Source organism: Muntiacus reevesi, chromosome 6 (assembly GCF_963930625.1).
Source record: "Muntiacus reevesi chromosome 6, mMunRee1.1, whole genome shotgun sequence".
Taxonomy (NCBI): Eukaryota; Metazoa; Chordata; class Mammalia; order Artiodactyla; family Cervidae; genus Muntiacus; species Muntiacus reevesi.
The window spans coordinates 61316217-61338966 of record NC_089254.1 but is presented as its reverse complement, the minus strand read 5'-3'; the positions used below and the strand labels follow the sequence as shown (position 1 = coordinate 61338966).

Below are 22750 nucleotides of genomic sequence, written 5' to 3'. Positions count from 1 at the left end.
ACCTCCTCACCTGCCCCTAGGCGAAACTTCTCACATTTCATAGCGAGGCAGCCATGCAGACTCTGAAGCCTGAAGTGTGTGGTTGTATGAATTCACAGAAAGGTATTTACTCCAAGGGAATGAACAATAAAGAATGTTTCAGCAACTTCATTTAAAGAAATAGAAGATGGAGATTTTTACAACAATGTGGCCCTATTTCTCCCTTCCCAGGCTGCTCCTAGAGGAAAGTAGAGATGCTACAGAAAATCATTTGGTTTAAAGACAGCTGTTTTAAGAGGCTTAAAGTTCAGATTGATTTGACTCCAGATATGTGTTTAGCAGTCATAGTGCTTATTCCTAGATCACAAGCTGAATATCTACAAAGCAGGCCTCATAGAATCTGGCACTGGCTTTGAAAAACATCTGTAAATACTTTCATTTTTCATTTTTTGGGGGCTTGATTTTTTTTTATTGCCTGATTCAACTATCACCCAAGCTCAAAAGCAAGCTGACTTGGCTAAGCAGAGAGCTGGAATTAAATCAGATTTTCAAGTCCCTGGAATCCTTCTAGAGCTGCTTCTCCATGGAGTCAACTTTCTACAAAAATAATAAAGTGATACTGTAAGCAATAGAAAGATCTGTAAAAGGCTAAATAGAAAAAAAAAAAACCTGTAGAAGAATAAATGTGGTAAAACTAAACTCAATTTAAAATATCTAGCAGAATTTCTGTGGGGCTTATAAGCAGGTCCTGGTTTTGTTTCTTAATAATGAGGAAATACTAAAAACAAATGAACATTGCTTAGAGATAGGCATTGTTTTCAATCTTCTAGGTTGTAAGTGCAAGACAGCTATTTTATTGTTGTTTTTTTTTTTTTTTGGCTGCAGCATGTGGGATCCTAGTTCCCTGGCCAGGAATCAAACCCAAGCCCCCTGCATTGGACACGCAAAGTCTCAACCACTGGACTTCTAGGAAAGTCCCAAGACAGCTATTTTAGATGGTTACCACCAAAACCCCAAAGTATACATGCATGCTTTCTCCTTGCCCCAAATGATAGAGGATATGATTATTCTAAGTAATTCTAACGAATTATTCTAAATTAATTTTACTACATATAATACCAAGGCTATAGCTCTCCTAAGACGGGTAGATGAATGGATGGATGATGGATGGAGAGAATAAACAGATGATAAAGTAAATTTGTAGGAATATAATTTCCTGAAACCTTACCTATGCCATCATTTCCTCCTTTCCTAAGATTTACCCATTTAACCCAAATATACAGAGTAAGTACAAAGGATAGTTCTTAGGTTCAACCCTTGGGACTTTACTTTTCCTTTCTTTTGATCCTTGGCATCTGTGCAATCACTGAGAATAATGATCATGTTAACTTTTATCCTTTTACTTTGCTGTTTTCTTTCTTCCTTTATATAGCATTCTTTCCAAACTTAAACTATGTGAATAACTGCCTCTTGTTCTTCTGTCTCATATTGTCCAAGGTATTTTACTGCCATTCTTCTCTGTATTAAGAACCTAGTACTTCAACACTAAAGGAAACCAAGTACTCAGCTCACCAAGTGCCCCTGGACCTGACCCCCATTAAGAGGTAAGTAAAAGTCAGCCATCAACAGCTCATATCACTCCTCTAGGTCAGGGAAGGGCAGAGTTGTCTGCACCCAAGTTTTGTTTCTGATCAGCTTTTGAATCTTCTATTTTTGAAGCCAACAAGAAACCAGAGAATAAGGAAGTCCTTTAGACAAAGTTAAATGAAGCTGGGATTTTAGGCCTGAAATATTCTGACTGCTTTTTATGTTTTCTCCTATTTTATTAGTTCAGGAAAAAGAAAGATTCAAAACGAATGAAAGGAAAAAAACCAAACATTTATTCTCATGTTTTCACTGTGGCTCCAGGCTATAGAATAAAAATAGCATACATTGTAGATAACTAATAGGTATGAAATACAGTTATCATCACTTGGAGATCAGGCTGCCCTTTGGTTTAAAACACTAAGAATAAACACAAAGAGAAAGCTTCGATACTTGCTTGACGTTGCATTTTTTTAACAGCTCTTCTAGCTTGTGGGTGTCTAGAAAAAAAAAAATGGCATAACAAGGGAGACATAGCTTGCTCCTGGCTTTGGCACATATTTCAAAAGCAGCTGTTTATTTTTTTTTTTTTAATTTATAATGTTAATAGAGTTTCTTTTGACAAATGTATTGCTGCTTGTGTTTCTCCAATCACTTGCAAAGAATCTGACAGAATATAATTTTTCTAGGGGGAAAACAGATAAATATTTATTTCATGAATACTAAAAAGTTATTTTTAATCCTGAACATCAATAAAAGAAAAAAGAAAAAGACAAATCACATTTCCCCAGTAGTTCCAAAATTGTAATCTTCTCTGTCAAACCAGGTTCCTTGAAAAATTCAATGGTACATTAAGAGTGTAACGAAATGTCTAGAAGATAGAGTGAAACAATGAAAGCTTATATACCAATAATTGCTAGGGAAAAGTTGTTTAAAAAGATTAATTTCATCATTAACAGAGAGTACATAATACACTTTTATGTGACATTTCTACTATGTAGTTATTTGCTAAGAGACTGGAATCTAAATGGCTATCTGAAAACCATGAATTGACCTGAGAAGTTTTCTTTACTATAACACAATTTAACTATTGTAATTGTGCCAATTAACACTGTATTATACATATATACATACACACATATATTCACCTACTGTATACATATACACAATCCACATATATGTATATTGTACATATGTATATATATACACACAAATTCAGTTGCTGTTTGATACTACAAATGTGAACTTCAATAACACAAAACTTACAGGAGTAAATAATAGTTTAATGTCACTTGTTCCTTTATAATCCATCATGAGGACATCTATTACATACCCTCCTTACAAAGCACATTCACTGAACCTAAAACTATATTGAAAACACATTGGTTTGAAATGGATGCTTGTAACCAAAAGAGCTAACTGTTTTGATTCACTGTGACCATCTATGCTAGAGCCATGTGGATGTCACAGGTTTTATACTCCCATGCTTTCAAGTTTATCATCCTCAGTAAAAAGGAACAAAGAAATTTTTTTCTTTTAAATTTCACCCCATTTTACCACTTCCAACCCACATACAATGGATTGGTTAATAGTTTTCCCCAAAATCCGTCCAAAAAATTATACTGGGTTTTGGCATCACTGCACTCACAAAACTCTTATTCTTGGGACAACCTATAGCAAGGTTTCTAAAATTAATTAGAAACTGGCACTGAAGCTTATCAGTGAAAAACTGTAAGTAACAAAACCTTTCAGGATACAATTAGTGTATCCTATCTAAATGCATAAAAATAATAAGCATCTAAAAATAATAATGAAATTCTCTTTCATTTATCAACTTTTTCTTGCTTTCCTTTGACAGGGACATCGCAGTAGAGGGTTAAGACATTTGGGTTATCACACAACTTGAGAAAATAATGCATAAAATGTTTCAAAAAAGCACATATTTCATGCCTCTTTCTTGCTAAACCATAGCATTTACTTACCGTTGATGCTCCATATCTTGATACATACCAATATATTAAGTAAATGGGTCACAAGAGTTTTCATGGACAAATGGCTAAGGGAAATAGGATATGAATCAGAACATGTGTTGTTATGATGATTTATCTTAGTTGGGCCCAAGGGTACTCCAGATGTTTGGTCCTGTAAACTGATGGAAAATAAGGATCCTAGATTCTCATGTGGAAGGAAATTCCTTCATTAAAGAAACAGAGGACAGGACAAGATGGCAGTGGAGTAGGTGGACATGGAGTACATCTCTCTCCATGGATACATCAGGAATACACCTTCAGACACAGAAGTGCATGCAGAACACCAGCTGAGAGTGGACAGGAGTACCTGACCAGTGGAAAAGAATACATAGACCCACGCAAAACTCGAGATCAAGCCCTGAGTCTTTGGAGTGGGAGCACTGACTCAAAGACTCTAGACTACCAGAGAACTAACCCTAGGGAGTATCAAATAGTGAGAACTCACACAAAGGAAGCCACTTTTACAACACCTAGCATCACCCAACCACCCTGTGCAGGATGCCTCATCTAAACAACAAACAAAACAAAATACAAACCCAATCATCAGCAGACAGGATTACCACCTCACTCAGCCTTGCCCATCAGAGGAAAAACAAACAAAAACTCAGCAAAAATCTCACCCTGTACAAAGCTTACACAAATCACTTACACCAACCTTAGGAGGGAAGAAACCAAAAGGAAGCAAGAATTCAGCCTTGAAGCCTGGGAAAAGGAGACCTCAAACACAATAAGTTAGGAAAAAATAATGAAAAGGCAGAGAAATCCTATACAAATGAAGGAACAAATTATAAACACAGAAGTCCAAATAAACAAATAGGAAATAGACAAACTACCTGAAAAAGAATTCAGAATAATGATAGTAAAGCTGATCAAAAACCTTGAAAACAAAATGGAGGAAATGCAAGAATCAATTAACAAAGACCTAGAAGAACTAAGAATAAACACACAGAGACATACAACATGATTACTGAAATTAAAAATACTCTAGAAGGAATCAATAGTAGAATATTTGAAGCAGAAGAACAAGTCAGTGAGCTGGAAGATAAAATGATGGAAACAACTTCTGAAGGACAGAATAAAGTAAAAAGAATGAAAAGAACTGAGAATACTCTCAGAGACCTCTGGGACAATATCAAACACACCAACATTCAAATTATAGGGGTCCCAGAAGAAAAAGAGAAAAAGAAAGGGTATGAGAAAATTTTTGACAAGATTATAGTTAAAAATTTCCCCAGCATGGAAAAGGAAATAATCAAGTCCAAGAGGCACAATGAGTCCCATACAGGATAAACCCAAGGAGAAACACGCCAAGACATATACTAATCAAGCTAACAAAGACTAAACACAAAGAAAGAATATTAAAAGCAGCAAGGGAGAAGAAACAAGTAACCTACAAGGGAAACCCTGTAAACTTAACAACTGATCTTTCAGCAGAAAGTCTGCAGGCCAGAAGGGAATGGCAGGTTATATTTAAAGTACTGAAAGGGAAAAATCTACAACCAAGATTACTGTACCCAGCGAGGATCTCATTCAAAATTGATGGAGAAATAAAAGGCTTTTCAGACAAATAAAAGTTAAGAGAATTCAGTACCATCAAACCAGCTTTACAACAAATGTTAAAGAGACTTATATAGTCAAGAAATACAAGAGAAGGAAAAAGATCTACAAAATCAACCACAAATAATTAAGAAAATGGCAATAGGAACATACACATCAATAACTACTTTCAATGTAAATGGATTAAATGCTCCAACCAAAAGACATAGACTGGCTGAATGGATACAAAAACAACACCCATATAGATGCTGTCTATAAGAAACCCACTTCAGACCTAAAGACACACAGAGACTGAAAGTGAGAGGAAGGAAAAATATATTCTATGCAAATGCGAAGCAAAAGAAAGCTGGAGTAGCAATCCTCATATCAGACAAAATAGACCTTAAAATAAAGATTATAAGAGATAAGGAAGGACACTACATAATGCTCAAGGGATCAATCCAAGAGGAAGATACAACAACTGTAAATATCTATGCACCCAACATAAGAGCACCTCAGTACATGGCAAACGCTGCTGCTGCTGTTGCTAAGTCGCTTCAGTCGTGTCCGACTCTGTGCGACCCCACAGACGGCAGCCCACCAGGCTCCTCTGTCCCTGGGATTTTCCAGGCAAGAATACTGGAGTGGGTTGCCATTTCCTTCTCCAATGCATGAAAGTGAAAAGTGAAAGTGAAGTCGCTCAGTTGTGCCCGACTCTTAGCGACCCCATGGACTGCAGCCTACCAGGCTCCTCCATCCATGGGATTTTCCAGGCAAGAGTACTGGAGTGGGGTGCCACTGCCTTTTCCAATGGCAAACACTAACAGACGTAAAAGGAGAAACTGACAGTAATACAATAATAATAGGAAACTTTAACACCTCACTCACACCAATGGACAAATCATCAAAACACAAAATTAATAAGGAAACACAAGCCTTAAATGATACATTAGATGAGATGGATCTCATTGATATCTTCAAGACATTCCATCCAAATGCAGAAGAATACACCTTATTCTCAAGTGAACATGGAACATTCTCCAGGATAGACCACATCTTGGGTCACAAATCAAACATCAGGAAATTTAAGAAAACTGAAATCATATCAAGCATCTTCTCCAACCACAGCACTATGAGACTAGGTATCAATTACATGAAAAACACTGTAAGAAACACAAACACATGGAGACTAAACAACACATTTCTAAATAACCAACAGGTTACTGAAGAAATTAAAATGGAAATCAAAAATTTTCTAGAAACAAATGACAATGAAAACCTGACAACTCAAAACCTGTGGGATGCAGCAAAAGCAGTACTAAGAAGGAAGTTTATAGCAATACGATCCTACCTCAAGAAACAAGAAAAACACTGAATAGACAACCCAACTTTACAGCTAAAACAACCTGGACAAAGAAGAACAACAACAAAAAATTAGTAGAAGGAAAGAAATCATAAAGATCTGAGCAGAAATAATTGAAAAAGAAACAATAGCAAAGATTAATAAAAGTAAAAGCTGGTTCTTTGAGAAGATAAACAACATTGACAAATCTTTAGTCAGCCTCATCAAGGAAAAAAGAGAGAAGAATCAAATCAACAAAATTAGAAATGAAAAAGGAGAGGTTACAACAGACAAGGCAGAAATCAAAGGATTATAAAAGACTATTATGAACAACTCTATGGCAATAAAATGGATAACCTGGAAGAAATGGACAGATTCTTAGAAAAGTTCAATCTTCGAAGACTGAACCAGATAGAAATAGAAATCATGACCAATCCAATTACAAGCACTGAAATTGAAGCTGTGATCAAAAATCTCCCAAAAACTAAAAGCCCAGGACCAGATGGCTTCACAGGAGAATTCTATCAAAATTTAGAGAACAGCTAATGCCTATCCTTCTAAAATTCTTCCAAAAAATTTCAGAGGAAGGAACACTTCCAAACTCATTCTATGAGGCCACCATCATTCTGATACCAAAACCAGACAAAAACAACACAAAAAAAGAAAACTACAGGCCAATATCACTGATGAACATAGATGCAAAAATCTTAAACAAAATTTTGGCAAACAGAATTCAGCAACACATCAAAAAGCTCATACACCAAGATCAAGTTGAGTTTATTCCAGGAATGCAAGGATTCTTCAATGTATGCAAATCAATCAATATGATACACCATATTAACAAATTGAGACATAAAAACCACATGATAATCTCATGGATGCAGAAAAAGCCTTTGACAAAATTCAGCCCCATTTATGATTAAAACTCTTCAAAAAAATGGGCACAGAAGAAACCTACCTCAACATAGTAAAGGCCATGTATGATAAGTCTACAGCAACCTTTATTCTCAGTGGTGAAAAACTGAAAGCATTCCCCCTAAGACCAGGAACAAGACAAGGGTGTCCACTGTCACCACTATTATTCATAATAGTTCTGGAAGTCCAAGCTACAGTAATCAGAGAAGAAAAAGAAATAAAAGGAATCCAGATTGGAAAAGAAGAAATAAAGCTCTCAATGTTTGCAGATGACATGATACTGCACACAGAAAACCTTAAACATAGTTTCAGAAAATTACTAAAACTAATCTGTGAATTTAGCAAAGTAGCAGGATATAAAATCAATATACAGAAATCACTCGCCTTTCTATATACTAACAGAAAAATCAGAAAGAGAAATTAAAGAATCAATTCTATTCACCACTGCAAGAAAAAGAATTAAATATCTAGGAATAAACTTACCTAAAGAGACAAAAGAACTATATGCAGAAAATATAAGACACTAATGAAAGAAATCAAAGATGACATAAACAGATGGAGAGATATTCCATGTTCTTGGGTAGGAAGAATCAATATTGTGAAAATGACTGTACTACCAAATGCAATCTACAGATTCAATGTGAACCCTATCAAATCACAAATGGCATTTTTCACAGAACTAGAATAAAAAATTTCACAATTCATATGGAAACACAAAAGACCCCAAATAGCCAAAGCAGTCTTGAGAAAGAAGAACAGAGCTGGAGGAATTAACCTTCCTGACTTCGGTATACTACAATACTGTAATCATCAAGACAGTATGGTATTGGCACAAAAACAGAAATATAGAAAAACAGAACAAGATAGAAAGCCCAGAAATAAACCCATGCACCTATGGGTACCTTATTTTTGACAAAGGAAACAAGAATATACAATGGGGCAAAGACAGCCTCTTCAATAAATGGTGCTGGGGAAACTAGATAGTTACATATAAAAGAATGAAATTAGAACACTTCCTAATACCATACACAAAGATAAACTCAAAATGGATTAAAGACCTAAATGTAAGACCAGAAACTATAAGACTCTTTGAGGAAAACATAGGCAAGAACACTTGATAACATAAATCAAAGCAAGATCCTCTATGACCCACCTCCTAGAGTAATGGAAATAAAAACAAAAGTAAATAAGGGGGACCTGATTAAACTTAAAAGCTTTTACACAGGAAAGGAAACTATAAGCAAGGTGAAAAGACAACCCTCAGAATGGGATAAAATAATAGCAAATGAAACAAATGACAAAGGATTAATTTCCAAAATATACAAGCAGCTCATACAACTCCATGAATGACATAAAAACAAACAACCCAATCAAAAAGTGGGAAAGAGACCTAAACAGACATTTCTCCAAAGAAGACATACAGATGGCTAACAAACACATGAAAAGATGCTCAACATTGTTCATTATTAGAAAAACGTAAATCAAAACTATAATGAGATATCACCTCACACTGGTCAGAATGGCCATCATCAAAGTCTACAAACAGTAAATGCTTGAGAGGGTGTGGAGAAAAGGGAACACTCTTGCACTGTTGGTGGGAATGTAAATTGATACAGCCACTATGGAAGACGGTATGGAGATTCTTTAAAAAACAAGAATAAAACCACCATATGACCCCGAAATCTCACTACTAGACATATACCCTGAGGAAACCAAATTGAAAAAGATACATGTATCCCATTGTTCATGGTAGCACTAGTTACAATAGCTAGAACATGGAAGCAACCTAGCTGTCCATTGACAGATGAATGGATAAAGAAGTTGTGGTACATATACACAATGGAATATTATTCAGCTATAAAAATGAATGCATATGAGTCAGTTCTGATGAGGTGGATGAACCTAGAACTTATTATAGAGAGTAAAGTGAGTCAGAAAGAGAAAGATAAATATTGTATTCTAATGCACATATGTGGAATCTAGAAAAATGGTACTGAAGAATGTATTTACAGTGCAGCAATGGAGAAACAGACATAGAGAATAGACTTATGGACAAGGGGAGAAGGGCTATGGAAAGAGTAACATGGAAACTTACATTACCATATGTAAAATAGATAGCCAATGGGAATTTGCTATGTGGCTCAGGAAACTCAAACAGGGGCTCTGTATCAATCTAGAGGGATGGGATAGGTAGGGAGGTGGAAGGTAGGTCCAAATGGGAGGGGATATATGTATATCTATTGCTGATTCATGTTGAGATTTGACAGTAAACAACAAAATTCTGTAAAGCAATTATCCTTCAATAAAAAAAATAAAAAGAAAAAAAAAAAAGGAAGCTAGAAAAAAGAAATAGACCTTTTGTCAATCCATAGAAGGCTACAATGAAACTAACAAATGTTATCCCCTGAGAAGAAAGAAGTAAAAAAACCCAAAGGATTGGATTAACTATTTGTAGAAACTGCCTCCCAGCACTAGTGTTGGCTTTAGCAGCATGATCAATGGTGAAGTGTATTGTAAATCATTCATTGTTAAAACCAGTTTAGCACTACAGTCTCACAGGTTTAATTTTTAAAGTAAATTAGAAAGGATTCAAAGTTATTGTTATAGCTAGCACCATCTTGCCTATAAGAGAAAAGGACAGGGTACCAGCTGGTGTTCCCAAAACTGTTCATCATCTTTGGCCTATTTTACCCACCAAGGTTCATGATCTGGGCATACTTTGGGGAGTATGCAGAGTTTATGATAATATGTTAGGCTTATATGATAGGAAAAGAAAATAAGAAAAACAAGTTTGAGGATCTCTGCCTTGAAATCAAAGAAGTTTCATCAAGACCAAGGTCCAGGCAAGCAAAGACTGAAAATTAACAGTGTGAATCTATCCCAAATATCAACATATCTGATACTGAATGTGAGATCCAAAAGGAGACTAGATGTAAAATGGATGCCATGGAGGGCTGCTTCTTGCACTGTCAGGATCTAAGGTACACAAGATCGTTCCTATTCACTTTTCTTGGCACACCCATCCCAAAGGTAGAAACAGAAGTTTCAAGACATTTTACTTTCAAGTTACAATGCATCAACTAACTTCCCCTATACCCCTACATTCTCAGCTTACCAGGCAACTTTCTGGTCTGAACTGACCTCCTAAGTAGCTTTTCCTTCAGAAGAAAGAAACCACTGACTGGCCAGTAAATGTGAGCATTCCAGTGTACATGAAGGATACATTTTATAGTAAAATGACAATCAAAACAACACATTGGTCAAAAGTATTCATTTCAGCATCAACAAGTCTTCTATAGCAGAATCTACCTTTCATTTACTGTCAATATGAAATTTATTTGTCCGACAATGTCAAAAGTCATATATCCATATACATGTGGATCTGGAACTTCTAGTTTCTTCCATAGACCCACTTCTCTATCTGGATGCCAACACTATACGGCCTTGATTATTACAGATTTATAAGTCTTGAAAGCAGGCTTACCTGTTTAGTCTTCCAACTTTTTCCTTCTTTTCCCAAGCTGCTTTGTCTATTCTGAGTACTTAGCATTTACACATAAATTTTAAAACGAGCTTGTCAATTTCTACCCCAAAAGCCTGCTAGGATTTTAATGGATGACATGGAATCTATAGTTCAATTTAGAAAGAACTTAAATTTCAATCGTCTCTGGAAAATACTTAGAAACTAAATAATATACTACCTAAGGAGCCCTTAGATTAATGTAGAAGTAAAAAAAAAAAATTAGAAAATATTTTGAATGAAATGGGAATAAAAATGCTACATATCAGTTTGTGGCATTTCACTAAATAAAACAATATTTAGAAGGAAGATACAGCATAATGCTTAGTGTTTATAGTTTTGCTATTTGTTTCCTGTTTGTCTCATCTATTCTTTGTTCTCATTTTTTTCTACCTTCTTTTGGATTAGTTATTCTTATGATTTCATTTTATCTCTTTTGGTTTATTAGTTATATGTCATTATTTTGTTATTTTAGCAATTGTTTTAGAGTTTACGGTAAATGCTCTTAATTTATCTCAATCTACTTTCCAATGATATTGTATCACTTCATGTAAAATATCAGAATTTTACAATAGCATATATTTCTCCTCTCCAGATTTTTATGCTATTTTTGTCATATATTTGTTATATATATACTATAACCCAAAATATATTTTGTTCAAACAGTCAATTATTTAGTCAAAACATTTAAATGATAAGAAAAAATATTGCATATTTATCCATTTAGTTACCATTTTTAGTGCTCCCCAATACTTTGATCCATCTGGCATTAGCCATCCTTCTGTCATTCTTTAATATTTCTTGTAGTGTAGGTCTACCAGAAACGAATTCTTTCAGTTTTTGTATCTGAAAGATATTTTTGCTGGGTATAAAACTTTTGATCAAATTTTTTCTCTTAGCCCTTTAAGGATGTTGTTCTACTGTCTTCTCATTTGCATTGTTTCTGATGAGATACCTACTGTTATCCTTATCTTTGTTCATTTCTATATATGTATCCTCTTTTCTCCAGCTGTTTTAAAATTTTTTCTGTTCATTACTGGTTTGGAGTAATTTGATTATGATAAGCTTTTGGTATAATTTTCTTCATAATCCTTGTGCTTGTGTCTTATTGTGATTCTTAAGCTAATGAACTTATCATCCAGCAAAATTTTAGCCATGACTTCATCAAATATTCTTTCCTCCCTTCTTTCTTCTTTACTTTAGGACTCTAATTACACATACATTAGGCTGCTTGAAGGTGCCTTACAACTCACTGAGGCTCTTTACAATTTCTATGCTTACTTTCTGTGTTTCATTTCAGATAATTTCTATTGCTAGTTCTCACTACTCTTTTACAATGTCTAATCATACCTGGTGTATTTGTTATTAATCTCATCCAATGTTATTTAGTTAATACCGTCCAGTATATTTTTCATATCAGACCTTGTAGTTCTCACCTCTAGACATTTGATTTAATCTTTTTTTATATATTTCATGTCTCCACTCATCTTTCAAACATACGGGTAACAGTTGTAAGAACTACTTTAAAATTCTCGTTTGCTAATTCTAACATCTGTTTCAGTTCTGGGATGGTTTCAATTGGTTGTTATTTTCTTCTTTTTATGGATAGTATTTTCTTGCCTCTTTGCATGTCCAGTAACTTTTGATTGGATGTTAGACATTGTGAATTTTAGCTTGCTTAATACTATATATTTTTACACACACACACACACACACACACACACACACACACTCACAAAACCCTCATTTTGGGATGCAGCTATTTAGAAACACTTTGATCCTCTTATATCTCAATTTTAAGAGATGTATGGCAGAAAAACCAACACAATATTGCAAAGCAATTATCGTTCAATTAAAAATAAATTTTTTAAAATATTTAAAAAAATTTTTTAAAGATTTGTTAGGTGAGACTAAAGCTACATTTAGCCTACAAGTAATTATTCCCCTGAGAAATGTTGGGCTGGAGGAAGCACAAGCTGGAATCAAGATTGCCGGGAGAAATATCAATAACCTCAGATATGCAGATGACACCACCTTTATGGCAGAAAGTGAAGATGAACTAAAGAGCCTCTTGATGAATGTGAAAGAGGAGAGTGAAAAAGCTGGCTTAAAACTCAACTTTCAGAAAACTAAGATCATGGCATCTGGTCTCATCACTTCATGGCAAATAGATGGGTAAATAGTGGAAACAGTGGCTGACTATTTTTCTGGGCTCCAAAATCACTGCAGATGGTGATTGCAGCCTTGAAATTAAAAGACACTTACTCCTTGGAAGGAAAGTTATGACCAACCTAGACAAGATATTAAAAAGCAGAGACATTACTTTGCCAACAAAGGTCCACCTAGTGAAGGCTATGGTTTTTCCAGTAGTCAAGGATGTGAGAGTTGGTCTATAAACAAAGCTGAGTGCCGAAGAATTGATGCTTTTGAACTGTGGTGTTGGAGAAGACTCTTGAGAGTCCCTCAGACTGCAAGGAGATCCAACCAGTCCATCCTAAAGGAGATCAGTCCTGGGTGTTAATTGGAAGGACTGATGTTGAAGCTGAAACTACAATACTCTGGCCACCTGATGCAAAGAGCTGACTCATTTGAAAAGACCCTGATGCTGGGAAAGATTGAGGGCAGGAGGAGAAGGGGACGACAGAGGATGAGACGGTTAGATGGCATCACCAACTCAATGGACATGGTTTGGGTGGACTCCGGGAGTTGGTGATGGACAGGGAGGCCTGGCGTGCTGTGGTTCATGGGGCTGCAAAGAGTCAGACACGACTGAGCTATTAAACTGAACTGAATTATTCCCCAGCTAAGGCAAGACAATTATGAGTATTATGACCAATTCTCTTTGAATTATGAAGGATTCTAATCTGGCTAGAGGGAATGGGCACTTTTACTGCTCTTTGTCAAATGTAAAGATCAGGACTGTTCCCTCTAGACCTCTTGAGTGGTTCGTTCCTGGTCTCAGGTAGTTTCCTTATTAAATGGGCCCATCAGTACTCTGATGAATGCTCTTCAGATTTCTAGAGTTCTATCTCTCTGCAGCTCTATTCTCTCTGATACTTCATCCTGCTAATCATAGCCACTTTAGCCTCCCTGGATCCTCAGTCAACTCCTCAGCTCAAGGAGTCCCTCAGGTCTGCCTGGAAACCCACTAATCGCAGCAAGCTGAGGCAATTGTAGGGCTCACTTCACTTGCTTCTTGTCTCTTAGACAGACTGTTTTCATTTCATGATGTCCAATATTTCTTAATGTCTTCATCTCTTGAAAACCACTCTTCCACATACATTGTGTTTATTAAAAAATGTTTCAAGTGGAAGGCTAAATCTAATTCTTGGTCATCCTCTTTGGAGAAGTAGATGTCAACTCTTCACAACTGACCAAAATTTCATGAACCAACATCTTTAAGCATTCTACTTCTCAGAACATTCAATAAAGGAAAAATTCTTGCTGGGACTTGATAAATAACCTTGCAGGGCCTAATTACAATCAATCATTTGAGAGACACAAACAGTGGCTATCTCTTATATCTCTGTTAATGCAGTGAAGTAAAGTTAAAGGCAACTTCATATTTCTGGGCAACTATAAAAATTATAGCTATGCTGTTTAAAACATGACTAAAAACACATTGAAAATAATTTATTCACATAGTACCTTACAAGCCTTCCAATGATCATGAAAACTTTAGGCCCTGAGAGAATCTTGGCTCAGAAGCCTAGATCTTTCTATGTTAGTACATTTCTCCCTAAGAATAAACAAGGTATTTGTCAAAGAGCATTCATTCTTTGAAGTCAGTTAGAAAAATTAGTGCTGCAGGGTATTAAACAGTACTTCAGCAGCCTGACAGAGATAATTTACAACTGCAAAGTGTTCATTATGCCAGTAGGTAATTTACCCCTTTCAGCACATGCTCCTTCCCTCTCTGTCTGTCACTGCTCATTGGAGTTTGGGAATAACCAACTGTGGTCTAGTTTCCACTGGGTTTCTTTCTGAACGTATACAATATTGAAACTTCTAAACAGAGTGGGTTTGATCACACTGGACACTGAATTGTGCTCGGACACTCCCTTTCAAAAATTAGAGCTGGTTCCCAGGGGTTGTACTAAGGGTAGGGGCATTAAAAATAGTTAAATTGACTCTCCTTGGTCATCAGATGTAGTAAGAGCCATTAAAAAGAAATGTTCAAAGTGTATCTGTTTGTCATTAGATAGTTTCTAAAAATGAATATATATAACTGATATACATATCATTTTTAGGAAAACTAACATATATTGAGCATTAGCATATAGACAGCAGTGTTTCAGTTGCTTTCCAACCCCTATGAAGAATCTTTATCACCGCTCTTATAGATGATAATGACAGAAGCGCAGTAAGATTATAATTCATCCAAGGCCATAGGACTACCACTGTTGTTGGCACAGGAACTTAGTTCTTTCTGATCTAAATCCATGCTCTAAGCTCAATGCAATGCTACATTTACTAACACGTCTTTCAAACTAAATTTCCAATATATTAAATGAGATGTCTAAACTTTGAGATATCACTCTAAATTAAATTTTTATGTGATTATTCCTATGGTTCAAAACTATAATAAATTCTGAAGTCTATTATAACTCTGTATTAGTCGTTCAGTCATGTCCGACTCTTTTCAACCCCATGGACTGTAGCAAGCCAGGCTCCTCTGTCCATAGAATTCTCCAGGCAAGAATACTGGAGTGGACTGCCATTTCCTTCTCCAGGTGATCTCATAAGAGACTTGTCTCATGCAGACTTTAAGACAAGTAGCTCTGTGCATCTGCCAGCGAGGATCTCAAAAGCTCATGTAGAAGCTTTAACTGTGTTTTAATCATGTATTCAGTGTAGATGATCGCAACATTGCCTCACTCTCTCAAGGCTGCATCCTTGGAAAAGCTCCTTGCTCAGAAAGAGTAGGCAGGTCATGCATTCCAGGGACAAAGAGAGAGGGAGAGGCACCTCAAATTTCTCCATCCAGCTGGCAGTTCATTTTTAAAATAATATTAACTGTCCAAAGTTAAGAAAACTGGTAAGTGGTAGAGGTGAGATTTAAACAAAAATATCCGGCTTCAGAACCTAGGAGCTTAACCAATATGCTGTTAGATCTTCCGATAAGAACTGAAAACACCCTAGTAGAGATGCAAAGTGTTTTAATTTTCTATGTGTGCTTAGTCGCTCAGTTGTATCTGACTCTTTGCGACCCTAAGGACTGTAGCCCACCAGGCTCCTCTGTTCATGGGGATTCTCCAGGCAAGAATACTAGAGTGGGTTGCCATACCCTCCTTCAGAGGATCTTCCTAACTCAGGGGTCAAACCCAGGTCTCCCGCATTGCAGGTGGATTCTTTACTGTCTGAGCCACCATGGAAGCCCTTAATTTTCTATACTGTTTATTTGATCCCATTATATTGTGCTTATTACATAAAAATTTTTTTCTAAAGAAGAGAGTTTTAATGACCAAAGGAGAATGGGTACAGGAAGCTGAACAAATTCTTTTCTACTTCATGCCACCAAGAAATAACTTTACTCCTGATGAGATATTGGGTTAAGATAAGATAGCACAAGTAACTAAAGCACAATGGTCTACTTCCTGATGATACCAAAGCAATGGTAATTACTGATGTCATGTTGGACCATCAATGAAATTAAAATACACAGTTGTTCATGTCCAAACTTAAAAGTATAGGGACACACCAGACCCTATTTGAATCAGTGAAGGTTAAAGTTATGGAAGGAAAAAGTATAGACATCAGAAAATGTCCCTTCTTTATTTACTGCCTCCTGCTCACTGCCCTATGGGATCAAGAATCCTGTTCATTAAATAATCAAGCTTTATACTTTTTTGTACAATAAAACAAAGTATCTATTTCATAACTTCTCCCCACCAAAAAGAAGTTTTAATTATTTAAAACATCTGGTGATAATTCAATTAAAAAGGACACAGGTAAAGGGGCCTAATGAAGGTAATAAAATTTAAACTATAATGCTCACATGAATACATTATAACAGTTATTTATAGTATAATACAAAAATGCAACAAGATTCAAGAATCCACATTAAAGATCTGGGAATTGATTTATTCTGGGCTTTTTATGCTGTAGGAATTCAGATGGGTCAGTCACTGGATACAGGCTGGGTTAGGTGTCTAGGTGCTGGGTTTATAACTAACACCATTCTCGTCTACTATACATATTCTGGCTTGTGTTACCTTAACTTGGTGTAATGATGTCTGGTACTTGAATAAACCTTACCCATAACAGAATCTGGCTAAGAGGCCATCATTAGGAATTCTGTTTTCTCTCCCTATAATTCACACCTTAGTCACAATCAATCAAGGAGGGTATGTATTAAGCAAATAACTTCCATTTGCATAAACAATATGGAAAAAAAATTGGACATGTGTGTTCCCCAGGTATAAGTGACAAGACACCTAGAGTGAACTATTTGAATGATCTTCAAGGAAAGAACTGATTTCATGCATATGGGTAAAGAGAGCACATCACAATGGCTTAGAGATAAAAACTTAAGGAGATTCTTTTCAACAGATGTATGAGGAGGAGCATTTAAAATTCTCACTCCTCAACCTGATTACCCTGCATTTGTTCTTCTTTGAATAACTAAACTCTTCAAAGAACAGTTTAGCATCCAATACAATGTTTGCAGGGAGGTATGGTTCAAAGAGTCTGTGTGCTGTGTGTGCTAAACCACTTCAGTCATGTCTGACTCTGTGCGACCCCACGGACTGCAATCCACCAGGCTCCTCTGTCCATGGGATTCTCCAGGCAAGAATACCGGAGGGGGTTGCCATGCCCTACTCCAGGGGATCTTCCCAACCCAGGGACTGAATCCACGTCTCTTATGTCTAATCTGCATTGGCAGGTAGATTCTTTACCACTAGCGCCTGGGTCCCTAACAAAGACTACTCCCTAAAATTTTCATTTTTAGCTTAATATCATGTATATGTATAACTAGGAATGAGTGCATGTTATAACTGAAACAGGAGGATTACATAAAAGGTGAGAAAAGTTTTTTCAATCAAATGGTCCAATGTTTGGAGGGTAATAGAAGTTGAACTTTCAGATTTTAGAAAGACTAGAATGTTATTTATGCAAAGCAAAAGCAGTGCTCATGAAGCCCATTACAATGTAGGTTCATTCTAGCTGGTTTTGGATTCTCATTCAAAACTTGCCTTTAAAACATACTCTTGCTGACCAAACCCTTATTCTACAGCTACCCACATTCAAGTACTTGGTTCTCCTGACATACTGATAACACTGAACAGATTTCTGTTTTTGTTTTTCACAAAAGCAGTAACTCATTAAAGGTTAAAAAAAACTGAAAATGTGGCACATTTCCCATTTATATTGAATAATTCATTAAGATTTATATTCCATTCCATTCCATTCAACAATCCCAGAATCAACTTTTCAAAAAGTTTAAAATGAAAAATGGCAAGTGGGAAAAGAAAGAGTATAGAATGCATTTGTAATGGAGAAAGTATCGTGGAAGGGAACCGATACAATAATAATTTATAAATTATTGAAAAAGGGATAACAGTACTCTTTAAATGTAGTGAATGTTTTTAGGGGGTATAAGGCTATATTAAGAGTCACAATTTCAACTTTATGTGTAACTCTAACAAGCTTGCATTAAATTGCACATTTTATGGAAAAATATAATGGGAATTATGCTCTTACCATCTGTTTTCTTTGAATCATTTCCGACATCAGATTGATCCTTCTTGCCTGTCTTATTTTTACCATCTTTCAAGTCACCTGAAAGTAATAAACATGACAAACAGTATATGTATAAAGCCAAGGGGAAGTTATAAATATCTTTAAACCTGTCAAGATAAAAAAAGAAAACAAAGTACTGCATAAATTTAGTCTTGAGGGGTTATACGTCTATGTGTAAATATCAGGAAATTGGATTAGGTCCTGGAAGTTGGATTATGATCTGGAAATCAAGACTAAAAGTTCACGTTAAACAGGATTGTACTTAAGTCAATGATGTTTATTTTTCAAGGCAGGCAGTTAAGCTTTACTGTTAAGCTGTGGAGTGAGGAAAAACCTGGGTTACTCTAAGTTATATCAATTAATAGCTACTGTTTAACTTCTATGTGCTTTTCCTTAGCTGCAAAATGGGAATAATAATGCCTACTTTATAGACATAATATAAGGACAAATGCATTTAAAGTATTGAATGTACTATCTCGCACTTCACTTAATGACGGCTGTTATTCTAAAACAGACCTGTAAAGTGGTACTTTAATTAATGAGTTTGTTGAAGTGTAATATGTAAAAAGTTAAAAAACACTATGCACACAAATGTAGAGTGAATGCATGTCAAAAATTTATTTAATTCATTTATGAGGGAACCAGGAAGATAATAAAGAAATGGCTATTTCTGGGTGTTTTAGAAATACATTAAAATAAGATTACTAGGTTACAGACAAAACTGGTTATGTCCTACAGAGCAAATAAAAGTGTTAATTGTTGGGGTTATCATCCTTAATAGTCAACAATCTATAAGTTCTCATGGAATGTCACAGTACCTAGGCTTGAGTCAAATAGTAAATGATGAAGCTAAACATAGTCATGTTCTCCTAAAGCAAGGAGTCAGCAAGTCATGAGCCAGTCCATGAGCCAGTCTGGCCTGTTATCATTTCTGGATGTAAAGTTTTATTGGAACCTAGCCACACCCATTCATTTACATATAGTCTGTAGCTGCAGTGGTAGAGTTGAATAGTTACAACAGAGACACAAAGCCAGTAATATTTACTATTTGGGCCTACACAGAAAATGTTCGCTGCCCAAGATAGTTAAATAATCCTTGGGCAGATCTGTTTGAAAATATGCCTTTTTAGCATTGAAAGGACATGGCAACATTTTTCTCAAATTTGCTCTCAAGTTTCAGATATTTTTCTTACAAATCATACTGATGGCAGTTTTCTTTCTAGCCTACATGAAACCAAGAATAGGTTACTACTGAATTACTGGCATTATTTAAGCAAAAAGACCCTAATAATTATTGCATCCAGGAAGAGGGGGGAATAGGGCCCATGGTGGGAGGGCTACATTTACCCTTTCTACTTTCTTTGTGCCAGGCAGTATGCTAAATGCTTTGCGTGCATCACTTCACTAAATTTGTACAGCAATCCCATTATGAAGATACTATTATTGAAAGTAAACAAATTCATCTAAGATTCATTCACTAAGTGATCAATATGCTGAATTATAAGTCACGAAATGATTGAGGATGTCTTCCAAATTTGAATTTTGCCTTGAGTTCACTGCAAGTTCACACACTGGTCAGGCCAACTGTGTTGAGTTGCAATTGACTGCCAGCCTTTCTGTGTTTCACACACTCTCAGGCCCCATCTCTCCCAAACTTTGCAGAAGTATCTCCTTCTGCAGCAAAATTGCTCCTGTTGTCTACTTTAGATGTGGTTTAAACCGTTGATCTGACAAATGACCAACTGACTGTTTTTGCTTAAATATTAAATAGACTAACAGAGAATGGATGTGAGACTCGTATCAACATCTCAATTTTATAGCTATGGAACCTGAAGCACAAGTAAAGTAATTGACCATAACATACACATATGGGTCTGATTTTAGAGGCCAAGTTCTCAAGCACTGTATTTTGCAACTTCCCTAAGAAGTTTAAGTTCTAGATTTCAGACTTCCATTTACTGTTGGCATTTCTAAATGACTTTAGTCTACTGATTTATAAAGAAATGGTTATGTAAGGCTAATTCAAGATAATTCAAGGATAATTCAAGATGAATTCAAGGATAATTTAAGATAATTATCTGAGGATAATACAAGATAATTAGGTTGCAATACATTCTAAGTAGTTTTGCAATACAAAATAAATAGTTTTAATGGAATTTGACAAATTCTAAGCTTGGGGGAATGGGAGCCAACTCTGGCCAGAGTGTGAGCAGGAGTCTCAGTGCAGCACACGGTTACTACCACCACCAACGGCCAAAGTAGATGGATTCCTCTGGCGACCCATGGAACAGTCCAAGCACTGGCTTTTCCCTGTGTTAAGGATGACAGAAAATGAACTCAAGAATGATCTTTAGCCTTGCAGTCAAACCAATTCCCTGCAGAAAAATGCTCTTTCTTTCCTCAATGAGCCTTCATACCCCTAAAGCACAATACTTTAAGCTTTCAAGATTGCCCTGCATTGGAGCTTTACCCACAGTTGCAGCAAAGCCAGGAAGTCAGCAGGAGAGGTTGGGTGTGCTGGATGCTGGCCAGCAGCCTGTGGCAGCCTGCCTTCTCCTCAGTCAGGGTTGGGGAGGCTGAGAGGGAAAGTGCCTTGATGGAGACCAAAGCTTAGGGGTTCCCATGATTGTGGATAGGGGCTCAAACCTCTCGAATCCCAATGAGTCAAGGTCCTTCAGCTCTATCCTAAAAGTACCTTGGGCGGCCACAAAGAAGGGTGCCAGGAAAGTGATGTATGTTTGTCTGATGATGTTCCTTGAATGGAGTCTATTAGGAACTTCCCATGGGTTGAAAATGGACTAACAGCTGATATGAGCTGTTATTCAATAAACAGGGGGAACAAAAGAGCCTTTCTGTGTAGTTACAAATCATTTTAATTAGGCTGCTGCAACCCGGTCCCGAACCACCACCAGCCTTTCTTATTATTGCTCAAAATTGATTTATTTTCCCACCTCTCATTTAATACTTAATTTTTAAGGGAAATGGCAAGCCAGTGCTTACTTTGGGAAGTAAACACAGTCGTGAATCAACCCAGCCTAGTTGAAAATTTGGATTCCTGTTTGTGCCTTTCAGGCTCTCCCCCTAATTATCTTCAAAATATTGATAGATTATTGTCACCTCTGCTCTCTCTGGGTATTCATTTATACCCGTCTCATAGAATGTATAACCTCCTTTGTGACCAGCATATTTGTATTCATTGGTTTCATTTCCTGACCTTATAACTATGGCCCAGGGGCCAAACCTGACCCCATTGCCTGGTTGTATATGGCCCACGACCTAAGAACAGTTTTTGTATTATTAAATGGTTGATAAAAAAGAGAAGGTTATTAAATGTTATGTGAGAATCTAAATTTTCATAAATAAAGTTTTATTGCAACACAGCCATTTTCATTTGTTTACATGTTATCTGTGGTTGCTTTTGTGCTAAAACAGGCCTCTGTAGTTACCAAATGGCAGCAATGCATGACATTTATTATCTGATCCTTTATAGATAGAGTATGCCAACCCCTGGAAGAAGTAGATTATAAACATTTTGTGGACAGGAGTTGAGTCTCAATGTTCTTCTGATTTCCTGCTCTTCCCAATAGTGCTTAACCTCTCAAGTAGGGTCATGCTGGCAAAAGAAGATAGAATTTTGATCCACATTATTCTGGAATTTGGCCTAAAATCTCTACTGAATGCTTGCTTGGCCTTAAGCAACTGATTTAACCTCTCTAAGTCTTAGTTTCCTCATCTACAAAATGGAAATGAGTATATCTACCTCATACAGTTGTTAGCATTTTTAAATGATTTAATGTGTATAAAATCCCACCTATAATGTCTGGTGCATTATTATACCCACATATTATGCATTCCATATGTGTTACTGACATAATAATGACTTTTTCTTTTTTTTTAGTTAAGGAAAAGGCATTTTAAACCCACATTCCTAAAAGGAAATAAGTAGAGAAGAAACAAGTCTTGCCTTTCTCACAGCCCTTACATACTCCTCCCTTGGGAAGGAGATGCTTATCTAAAAGGAAGAGTTGAGTATGCATGATTCAGCCCAGCCACACCCTGTCCAGCCCTCAACCCCCTTTGAGATGTGTTTTCCACAAGACA

At 36.2% G+C, this 22750-nt stretch overlaps 1 protein-coding gene across 2 annotated transcripts in view; it reads right to left on the bottom strand.

Annotated features, from left to right (window-relative positions):
- Positions 1 to 22750, bottom strand: part of PDE1C (phosphodiesterase 1C) — a 502728-nt gene that overhangs the window by 35253 nt on the left and 444725 nt on the right. For both annotated transcript variants that reach the window (XM_065939408.1, XM_065939407.1), the window contains exon 17: positions 18611 to 18688. In XM_065939408.1, coding sequence (XP_065795480.1) covers positions 18611 to 18688 — 78 coding nt within the window. The remainder of the gene's footprint in view (positions 1 to 18610; positions 18689 to 22750) is intronic.